Source organism: Amblyomma maculatum, chromosome 4 (genome assembly GCF_055883805.1).
Source record: "Amblyomma maculatum isolate TAMU_Amacu chromosome 4, ASM5588380v1, whole genome shotgun sequence".
Taxonomy (NCBI): Eukaryota; Metazoa; Arthropoda; class Arachnida; order Ixodida; family Ixodidae; genus Amblyomma; species Amblyomma maculatum.
The window spans coordinates 50,368,144-50,379,903 of record NC_139347.1 but is presented as its reverse complement, the minus strand read 5'-3'; the positions used below and the strand labels follow the sequence as shown (position 1 = coordinate 50,379,903).

At 47.5% G+C, this 11,760-nt stretch overlaps 1 protein-coding gene across 1 annotated transcript in view; it reads right to left on the bottom strand.

Moving 5' to 3' along the window:
- LOC146190964 (carbonic anhydrase-related protein 10-like) overlaps positions 1–11,503 on the bottom strand; it is a 61,212-nt gene extending 49,709 nt beyond the window's left edge. The window contains exon 1 of the mRNA XM_084600262.1: positions 11,333–11,503. Coding sequence (XP_084456388.1) covers positions 11,333–11,503 — 171 coding nt within the window. The remainder of the gene's footprint in view (positions 1–11,332) is intronic.
- Between the last annotated feature and the right edge of the window lie 257 nt (positions 11,504–11,760).

The window sequence follows — 11,760 nt, the reverse complement described above, 5'->3', positions numbered from 1 at the left end:
TGTGTGTGTGTGTGTGTGTGTGTGTGTGTGTGTGTGTGTGTGTGTGTGTGTGTGTGTGTGTGTGTGTGTGTGTGTGTGTGTGTGTGTGTGTGTGTGTGTGTGTGTGTGTGTGTGTGTGTGTGTGTGTGTGTGTGTGTGTGTGTGTGTGTGTGTGTGTGTGTGTGTGTGTGTGTGTGTGTGCGCGTGCGTGCGTGTGTGTGTGTGTGTGTGTGTGTGTGTGTGTGTGTGTGTGTGTGCGTGCGTGCGTGCGTGCAGGAATATCAACATACGTATAGCGGAGAGTGACCTAGTACCATATGTTCTTGCGCTCTGAATGCTACTCGTACTGCCCCGCCGGGGTGGCGCAGTGGTTATGGCGCTCGACTACTGCGCCCAAAGACGCGGCGAAAAGCAATGCGCCCGTGTGCTGTGCGATGCCAGTGCACGTTAAAGCATCCCAGGTGGTCGAAATTTCCGGAGTCCTCCACTACGGCGTCTCTCATAGCCTGAGTTGCTTTGGGACGTTAAAACCCCACAAACCACCACCACCTACTCGTAGCATGATGGGTGTGATGCGGAGCCACTGGAAAGCATCCAATACTAGACTGCACTATTCGTGTGTTCTTACTGCGTTGTCAGCCTCTTTGCTAAACACTCAGCATTACTGCTAGTACATTCTTCGTCTAGTGCATTGCTTCTAAGATTCTGCCACCTCTCAGGCCATTGTCGTTTATTTTTATTGCGAAAGCAATACTACTTTCACTTTTCAGCCCTTCGCGTAGCGAGGCGGTAGCTACCATTGACCTTTAGCGTGACCTTTGGTGCGCCGCCAAGCACAGCTGAGCGAGAACAGGGGCCCCAACTCGCGCCGTCAACTTGCGAGGCGGTAGCTACCAACCGCAGCCTAACTCCCGCTCCTTCCACGAGGGGCGCTACAGCCGGAGAGACGTCATTCCATCTGCGGCAAAAACAGGGGCCCCAACTCGTGCCGTCGGCTCGCGAGGCGGTAGCTACTAACTGCGGCCTAACTCCCGCTCTCTCTTCGTGGGGGAGAGCCGCGGTGGGGGGTGACGTCATACAGTAGGATAAATTCGGGCCCCGGCTCGCGGTATCAACCAGATGTTGCGATGTCGCTTACGGCCAAGGCAGTTCGTCAGAATGCAAAGAGGAAGCAACAGCGTTACTAATTATACATAGAATAACCAGGTAGCACCCCGCAATAAACAATAGTTGAACCACATGCCGTGGCCAGAGTGAATCACTGCATAACCATAAGCATAACCACAAGCACCACAACCAGCTACACCACCAGCTGAACCTAGGCGTAGCCATAGCTATTGCTTTCGCAATTGCCAGGCTTAACCATGCTAAGCCCTTGCCAATCTTTTTTTCAGTGATTTTAAATGGAGTTATTGCTTCACGGCTTACCGAGATATCTTTCGAGTGTCTAGTCCCGCGTCTCCTTTACTTATGACACATGTGCAGCTAAATAAATGTGCAGGTTAGGAACAACAGACACAACAAGCCTCTTGGCATTTTGTCTTGGCCCTGAAATTGTTGACGCTCAAAGCAGACTTGAATACGCTGCTGTGTCGACCTTTTGAATGGCTTACTATCTATGGAGGCCTGTAATTAGCCTCTTTCGGTTATTCTTTCGCTTTGTCGAATGACCCTTACTGTCAGGGGCTCAGTAGGTAAGGTGAAACAAGTAATTCTTGTTCATATAACACAAGGCAGTGTAACCCCGCAGGTTCCCTTTCATCTTCAGTCGTAACAATGAATCATGAAATGAGCACATATACTTAAGATAGGAGAAATTATCAAACTGACCCAGCTCCGTGCAGTGTCGAAGACGCCGGTCTTAAGGTCGGTGTTCCTTCTTCTTCGAGAGCATGCATGAATGGCGTGACAGCCCCGCATTCGAGGCCTGAGAGGGCAGCGCAAATGCGGCAGGTTCAGATAAAAATACCGGCGTAAGAGCACCAGCCTGCTCTTATCGGTTGACGCGAATTGGCTTTGCCTTGCATGGCCCCGTTTAATGGCATACTCTAGCATGTGGGCGGACAGGTTGAACGCATAACGAATTAGACTACGTCAGGGAAACGGCAACACGCTTTGCCAATTCGTTGCGCTATGAGAATTCGGATGACCCTAAATGAATTGGAAGGGTGGTCGAACGGGCTAGTTGGTTTGTAAAAAAAAAAAAAAAAAATCGCGCCATTAGGTAACGGAGGGAGACACAGTGCTGTGTCGTCCTATCTTTTTCACTCCACGTGTTAAATGTGTGCTATTTTTTTTTTAACTTTCAAAACGGGGCAGGTGTTTCCTGGAACCAGCAACTCACACACGTTGATGCCTGCATGACAACGCTCGTTTTTGGGACAAAACAAACAAATTAAAAATGGCGCCTATGAAGAAATAAAATATGCGAAAATATTCGCGCGCAATATTATTTGACTTTGAATCAGTCTTTTCCTCCGTTTCCTTAACTGTTTGTCGATGCCCGCGTCAAGCAACAGTGTTAAATAAACGTCCACACTGACAACAACTGCAACAAATCACCTTTCGATGCATTCAAGAATTATGAGAAGCCACGGGGTATCGCGGTGCGCTTAAGCGCGCTTAAGAAGAAAAAAAAAAAAAAAGAGGGCCTCAGGACTGGATCCGGTCACGTTCGATACTGCACCGAGTGAGCTATTTAAAGCCGTGAAAGCTATGCACCAGACACTCTCGAGAATATCACTCTCTAGAGGCAACGGACTTGTCCCGATGAGTGGGTCTCGTAGCCCTCTCCTGCTAGTGCCTCGATTTATTTGTGCGTGTCGCAAGCTGGACGAAAGACGCCTGCCAGCGCTTTAATCTTGGTTGCTTCATTTATTATCAGTGCCATTAGAGCGCACGAAAGGACCGTTCTCAAGCGCATGTAAATGCAAGAATAAAGAATGAAAGAGCTGAAAGGGCGAAGTTTCATTTTCACATGAGGATGTTTGAAGACGCAGTTTCAATATCAATTCCATTGTGCCCCTAACCGTCAAACGATGAGATGTAGAGAGGCTTCTGCGTATAGGCTCCTGGGATACAGTATAGACGAGCTCCACCCTTCATCATCCTCGACACAGCTGGCGTGCCTGCTGTCGATCGAAAACTCTATTCTCTGCATCTAAGTAAAACTATACGCCATGTGTAAGCACCTTTCTCTGCCCTTATAAAATTTTTTTTTATTTTTTTTTTTTTCAGAGAAGAGTTCGGTTAAAGTCAATGTATTTGTCATGCGAACTTATCGCATCGACAAGAGAAACGGCGCGGCGAATGAGCCACTCGAAATCTGCTATTTGTTTTGAAGCGTAAGATGAGTTAATTTTCGAAGGAGTAGAAAACAGCTGAACGACCTGTAACATTACGCTATCACTAGACCCATCACGATACCTAAGCCAGTTGCTATGAATTTCGGCTGCTTTTGTCGAGATCGCGGGGTCGAATCTCGACCACACAATTCGAACAATGCAGAAACGCCCCAAGTAAGCATGATGTTAATATAAAATTATAATCTAGATGGTCAAAATTAATCTGCAGCCTCCCACTAAAGCACAGTCATTTCGTTTACTTCATTCGCTGTCATGTTACACCTTCGCTCCCGGCGCAGTTTATGGCTGCACATTGTAGTGTTGGGACAGAAGTGAGGAGAACCCTGCCACAAGAAAAGAGAAAGAAAAGGCACAGTCACTACGTCGTGTCACTCCTTTCTCTTGCCATAACCTCGCCAAGGTTTCCAAAATTTCATTTGATCATGTCGTTGTTGAACGAACATTCCTTCATGCCGTAGTCCTTATATCCACGTTTCTAGTCATGTCTAAATACCTTCGGTAGAGTAATGATTACAAATGAATCACTTTAACTGGGTCTTCTATAAAGAAGCGGTTAATACCGGAAGGTCGACACCGAAGTTGCGGAAACGCCAGACTGAAGTTGTGGTATTGTGGGCTGTTATATAATAAACAACCTAAGCGTGAAATACAACAGAGGTAAACAAACTACAATATGATTATTATACGAAGGAAGGCTAAAGGGTGGGCCTGTCGGTAAAGTATGTTTAAAAATGTTAATTCCAGTCAAAATCACACGCACACACACCATATGTTAACCAAGGATAGGGGTTGGACTAACAACTGCACTTTTATTGAAAGCACACGGCAAATAAATACTTCGCGTGCGCTGTTTAAGTCAGGATAGATAACTCAGAATTGCAAATAAAAATTAGAAGGATTCAACGCTGCTGAACCGAATATGGAGCGCAAGCATTCTTCTTCTTCTTCTTCTTCTTCTTCTTCTTCTTCTTCTTCTTCTTCTTCTTCTTCTTCTTCTTCTTCTTCTTCTTCTTCTTCTTCTTCTTCTTCTTCTTCTTCTTCTTCTTCTTCTACTTCTTCTTCTTCTTCTTCTTCTTCTTCTTCTTCTTCTTCTTCTTCTTCTTCTTCTTCTTCTTCTTCTTCTTCTTCTTCTTCTTCTTCTTCTTCTTCTTCTTCTTCTTCTTCTTCTTCTTCTTCTTCTTCTTCTTCTTCTTCTTCTTCTTCTTCTTCTTCTCCCTCGTTGTAATGGCACATACCCACAGTGGGGGATTGGCCAGAATTCGTTGTAGGTGACATAATATTAGCTGCAGTTGACCGAGCGTTCTTCTTTTTCTTCTCTTAGGCGCAGCGCCGGCTCGGGGACCACGGACACGGACACTGACACGGGGACGAACACGGACACGAACACGGACACGAACACGGACACGGCATAACGCGACGAGAGGTTAGACCTGGCATAGTATTGCTTTCGCAATTAAAAAAGCAACAACAACAAAGCAATTTATTTCAACGACAATACAATATGTTGTTAACATACACAAGAATTCCCATGTTTCACTAAATGAAGGACCTCAGAGCCTTCGCGTGCCTTCCGTGTTTTTGTGCGACAGAGAATGGTAACACCTTCGAAACGTGGATTGCATCTGCCGACTTATCTGTTTCAATGCAGAACAAAGTTCTCTTCTTCTCCGGCAACAATGTTTGTCCGCTGTTCGCGCATTCTTTCGTTTACACGCTTTCCTGTCGGACGGATGTTTGGTTTGGTTTGCTTTATAAGGTTTAATGTCTCAAAGTAACTCAGGCTATGAGACAATGCCGTATAGTGGAGGGCTGCGGAAATTTTGGTCACTTGGAGTACGCTCTTTTACGTGTACTGACATCGCACAGCACACGGGAGCGTTTCTTTTTAACCTCGATTGAAAAACAGCTGCCGCGGCCGGTATTTTATCCCTCGTACTTGTATTCAGCAGTCGAGCGCCCTATAATCAATGAGCCACTGCGCCGGGCCTTCGGACAGATGTAAAATTTTCCGCAGGTCAGTAATATACCTTGTATATAACTTCCGTTTCCCAACGTCCGTACTTTTTTCTTTTCCGTTGGTGGTGTAGCGTTTCCAAGTGGAAACGCTGCACCATCAAGAACACCATCAATAATATCTGTGTCGAATAAATTTATTTTTGGATTGTTAATACCAAATTACCTGTCCTGGCTTAGCGCGCGCTTGACTGATAGTTGGGAGCTTGTTTTAATAGTTATTTGCCCAGTACCTATCATGCGCTGTTCTCTTTTTGTTGCTTCTGCATCTTTTATGGGCTGGCAGTAACCATTTTCAAGGCGTATGATGGAATTCAGCAGCCACGGGGACCAAGAAAAGCACTAGGCTTAGCTTTTTTGTTTTTTGTTGCAAACTTCTACTGTTCATAAAGAGCATAATCAAGATTATTTCCTTTTGTTATTCTCTCCATTCCGAAACCATTTAAAAAAAAAACCCTACTTCAACAGCACGAATGAAAATATCTTACCCGCTGTTGAACGTAGTTTGACGAAGTGCAGCCAGGCTTAGCAAAGCAAATAAAGAAAGAAAGTTGATTTTGCTGCAGAATAGACACGATTACGCGAGCATTACGTTCAAAGTAGACCTCGAAAGTGGGTGAATCCTCGTCCAACAATGTCGGGGCTCGTTGGCTTCCCATATCTCTTCTTCGTTGACGCCAACCTAGGGACGCACTTTAAAACGCTTCAGCAATGCCAGCAGATCCTCGTATAGTGCATTTCAGATGCCGAAAGCGTAAGAAGACATTCGGTTTTCCCAGCTGCCTAATCATGGCAAAGCTCTGTTTAATGACGGTGCCAATACTGCATCGCGTTCGGTACATCTTCCATGAAATCCAGCTCTTGATCCAATATTCGTTAACTATGCTTTGGTTATCAAGATCAGTGCGCGTCGAAGGCTGAGTGTCGTCGTTATGCTTAATAGGGCTCAATGAAGACCAAACCCAGGTGCTTGACTTTTACTTTGAGTGTACTGAGCGCTCTAAAACTGTTCTCCTATAATTTTCGCGCTTTTTGTAGTGGTTGGTGTCCTTAATTTGCATGCCATAAGGAGTCCATAAGTTTCCTGCCATTACATGTACCAGAAAAGGACTATGTTTCATAGTGACTTGCGCGTTGGGAGTAGCCCGTAAGACCCGGTCATCTCTGTTTAGAGCTATACTTACTTTGATTACAGGGATCTCCTTCAAAGGTGAGAGCACATTGCCAGGTGATGTCTTGGGAGATATCATTTTATCGGCTATTCCCACTTGACCAAACACCTCAAGTATTTGGACTTGACTGTTCCACAGATGAGCCAGGTCACAAATTCGACGGATTGTCTGGCTGTCATTTGAAACATGTCAACGCATGAACGGGGTGACAAAAGGTCCCCAAGCTGCGCTTGTTGCAGATAAGCCCGAGGCTGCTAGGGCGGGATAAATTTTGAAAGAACCAGCAAGCTTCAACATGGACCTGTATATCTATGACATTTCTCGAGGCCTTTTTGATACGGGATATTGGTTTCGAAGGTGCTCATTTAGTAATGAACAACACAGTCGTTATCTCCATTAACTCGAGAAGACGTGGGTACAGGTATACCTGTACTATATCAATACGTATATGTTTTTTGTGTTGAGCGTGTAGTACCTACGTGCGGTTACCGCTGCTAGTGTCGGATCTCCGGCTTTATCCCCCGTAGCGGAGCGAGTAATAATCGCTAAGCGAAACTAAACTGAAAGTCAAACAAAGAAAAACGCTCTCTCTTCGACCGATCTCAAGGCGGAATGCTGGGGAAGACGCCAAGACGCAGCAATGCGCTAGAGAGGCCGCCGCAGCCGATAACCGCTCGCGACTCCAGTTGGACTCGATACAACAGCTCGCCACTTTTACAAGCGACCAGAATGGGGAGCCGGAAAGGAAGAAGAAGAAGAAGCTTCGTCGGCGCGGGCACACTCGAGGAGGTTCCTGGCTCCGCGGGGCTAGAGTCTGGCGCAAGGTTCATCCCGGGGCCCGGAGAGTGATCGCGGCGCCATTTGTCTCGCGAGGGGCGTTCCCGTCTCGAAATGGGTTCTCTCCTCGGTACCCTTGTTGTCGGCGGGCCACCGATAACGAGGCTCATTTCCGCTCTTTGTCGCCCCCCGCCCGGCGGCCAGATATCGCGCGCGGCCATCACGGACACGTCCGAACCAGCTGGGGCCGCCCCCTCCTCCCGCGGCGACACAGCACCGCGCGCCGAGGAGAGCAGTGCGCGCGCGGCGCTGGGCCGCGAGAAGCGCTCGGGGTCCCTGTCTTTTTGCTGCGTCCGCGAGGAAAAGGAGGAGCCCAAATGACCGGCGAGTCGAGACCGCGATTGCGTAAACTCGTTTTGAGCCCGAGTTGGGACGCAGCGCGGGCTAGTTAGCGCGAATTCCCGAAATCTGCGCGAGGCTGCCAGCGAGGCCACTGGCGTGGTCGCTGCAAGGAGGACTCGCAGTGCGCGCGAAGTTGATTGCGCTGTTCAGCTTATCTTGTGGTCGAGTCAGCGGAAGATGTTTTAATTTCTGCCCGTGTGTGTGCTCTTACGTGCGTGCGTTATTTGCATAAGCGGTGATTGCATGCAATGTTTTAGCAAAGTCGCGTTCGAACAGAAGTCGACGGTTGCTCTCTCTTTCGGCCCCGAAATTATTTCGCATATTTTGACAACGAAGCCTATTAGTGCGTAGGCTGCCCTGCGTACTCGGAGTGTTTGCACAAGTGGGAGTAACAAATTGGCGTGCCTGGTTTGTGCAGATAACGGGACGACAGGAGAAACGGCGATTCGGTTATGGCGGGCAGTGCCGATGGGTGATGCAAACAATGGTAAGAAAGAAGTGCGGGCTGACAAGTTCCTCCGGTTGGCAATGTCGCTTGGGTACAGCATACCGGCCCTGTTGTTGGAACGGCAAGAATCTTCAGCTCTATGAAGAGGCCGTCGTTCAATGTTTGCTGTCGTTTCTACATATCACAAACGGCGGACGCATGTTCTTTTTCGCATGCACGCACACACAGGAGACAAAGACGTTCTTTTCTCTCAGCCAGAATATGCCAGCGCTATCGGCTAAGCATACGGTTAAAATGCGACTACGATTAGGCACTTCGGCGCGTCTAAAAGTGCAAGGCTTAATCGAAAACGGGAAGTAGATGGGATTGCCTTTTCGTGCCAGCTACAAAAAAAAAAAAAAAAGTTTCATTCTCTTGCCAACGTAAAGCCCTTGTCGTGATGCAATAACTGCCGCGAGCTTCATACGACAGACAGTGCTTTATGAACGTTTTACTTCAGCGAGTACGTAGTCTCGCAACCAAGATAAACGGGTATTGATGTTATTATTCCAGACAAACCGGGCTCCAATGCACTAGACTTATATTATTTTTTCTTGTACATATCACATGTGCTTACTCGTTGCGAAAGTCTACACCATTATCGCGTTAAGCTTTATAAACTGTATTTTATATTTTATTTTTATAAGCGCTGCTGCCACTTCATGAAAGAATGAGAGAATTCTTGGTTGTTGTTGTTGTTGTTGTGACTGAAGGAAGAAGGTAAAGAAAATGCACGGGCCTGAGTCTAGGCGGTGTTGCTCTGTAACGGAGCCATCTCCGCTGCCTTGTGCGGACAAAGAGAAAATAGAGAATAAAGAAAAAGAAGAGAGAGAGATAGAAAGACGCGCGTCCACTACCGAAGCGGCAGCGGGTGCAATGACGGCCTGCAACAGATCAAAATGCTGTGGCTGGCTAGCTTCCGCCGCAAGCGGCAGATATCTACCAATCCCAGCCCTGTAGGGCCAGGAGCAGCCCGGAAATCTTGGCTAAAAAATTCTAGAGGACACTTTGGACCACTAAAGTGCGATGAGGCTTGAAAGCAATTATGGCGTGGTGGATCGTAGCCCTCCATACAGCACCGCTATCTCCCTTTCTTCTTTTACTCCCACCTTCTTCCCTTCCTTTACGGCGTGGTACATATGCCTAGTAAAGAGCAGAGACATTAGTCTGCCAACCAAGATCCGTATAATTCGTGCTATGGTCTTTCCAGTTATGATGTACGGATGCGAGCGTTGGACGGTGAAAAAGGCTGACCGCCGAAGAATTGATGCGTTTGAATTGTGGTGCTGGCGAAGACTCTTGAGAGTTCCTTGGAATGCCAGAAGATCAAATCAGTCGATATTGTCGACCATAAACCCTGACTGCTCATTGGAGGGTCAAATTCTAAAGTTAAAGCTCAGCTACTTTGGTCATCTGATGAGAAGAGAGGAGTCGCTGGAGAAAGATTTGATGTTGGGAAAGGTTGAGGGTCGCCGGAGAAGGGGTAGGCAGCGAACGCGATGGTTACATGGCATCCTCGAGGCGCTGCAGATGAAGTTATGTGATGTTAGCAAGATAGTGAGAGACCGGAAAGCGTGGCGTGACATGGTCCATAGGGTCACGAAGAGTTGGACACGACTGAACGACTGAACTGAACTGACATATGTCCGCGGGGAATTGTGACAGATACTGCGCCTTTTCTATCCTGAAAATCGATTTCAAACACCGCTGATACCTGCTGTACTAACGCCTCCTAGACATATGGGTCTGCTTCTGTATGCTATGTGGTGCGGCGTTCGAGGAAGTGGCAAATGAAAGGCGCTGCACGGACGCCTGGATCGGACGCCTGGTGGGGTCAGCTTCTTATATGCATGAATCGCCTGGTGCCGTCATGACTTGTCGTGAAGGCACATCGCGCGCCCCTTGTCGAAACCGACCAGCATTTCATAGAAGGCATCAAAGTTCACCGGCGTTCTATAGTTCGTTTACAGGAAAGGAAAGGCGCAGTATCTATCCCTCGCAGAATCCCGCTATCATCCTCACAGTAGACAAGGAAAATTATGAAGAGCGTTTCGCGATACGGGGCGTGGCGCAGTTAGTTGGTGGCGCTGTGCTGGGGATCCAAGGAATGGAGTTTCGATTCCCGGTGGAGACAAAGTCTATTAATTTATTTTTAATTTTCGCTCTCGAAAGCGTGACACCCTCTGCCGACAGATCCTTCTGACAACGATGAGAGCTTATAGGCTTTCGCCTTATTAAGAAAGTTGACCGCACAGTAAGAACTACGCTGGCTGCTCTGTAATCGTTGCGACCAGCGACACGTCTGACAGGTACCGCGCCTGTCCTTTCCTGTCAAGCAAATATAATTTATGTAGCACGGCATCGAATGCCGATAAGGGGCAAATGATAGGAGAGGAAGGGTAGACTTTCGCCATTCTCCTCTTAAGAGACCTTCTAGTTTTTTTACTGCTTGTCTCTGTCTCCCAATTTCTCTAACTCTGCGAGCTGTGTTCGCCTGTAAATTCTCGCGTTCACTGTCGCGTCTGAAAACTAACAAGCCCCCATCCCTTAAGCAGACAGTAAATTTCTTTTAATAAATACATTTGGTACAGTGAAACGATGCGCAAAAACAATCTTCGAATGCGGGTGCACGGCAGAGAAGACGAGCGCGTAGGGCGCGGGATTATTCACCCAAAACCGAGATTTCGGACCACGACAGCTCATTCTGGCGACCCAACGTATTTCGCTGCATACCGAACCGACTATAATGGGGCCCAGATCTCTAGAGACAGGAGAGCTTCGGATGTGCCGTTTTGATCTGTGCGCGGCATCACTGCAAATTTATTTTTTTGCGCATTTACTTCCCGAAAGACGATTTCGGGAACAAACGGGAATACTCGTTAACTGCACACTCCCGGATATGTCCTCAGTGTAAACGCGTAAAATGTTGGCACTAAACCAGCTACAATAAAACAAAAAGCGATTCAGGTAGACGAGAACTGTGCACATAAATGAAAAAGGAATGGGCGGATCGGGAGAAAGAAACGAAAAATGGATGCAAATGATTTCACTGGGATAACATACAAAGTGTACGTGCAAGTGGTACGCGAAGAAAACGAGGAAAAACGGGCAGTTGAGGGAAGAAAGGACATGCTTACCCTGTGATTTGAAACCACGATCGGCTTCAAGTTCGGGTCGAAGAGCAGCTGTCGCGGTTCTATATTCACCGGAGACTGCCGTCGCCCTGTGCTGCACAGACTCCAGGCTGGATTCAGCCGGCCCCAAAAGTCCGGACCTGCGCCATCGTCGAGAAAGGGGAGGCCACGCATTAAGCGCGGGGAGGATGTCACGCAAACTCCTGCTACCAGAGGCAGGGTGGATTTCAAGCGAGGGAACTGGGACGGTTGCATAAAATGAGCTGCCGGGACCTTTGAATTACCCTTACCGTTTATCTGAGCGGAGTCGTAAGAAAAAAGGCTACAGTTTTTTTTTTTTTTTTTTTAAGCTTTCAATAAGTATTACCTTTTTACCTTGGTGCGGGGCTTGGATTCGGGACTAACCGTCTTTCCGGGGCATCCGCCCTATG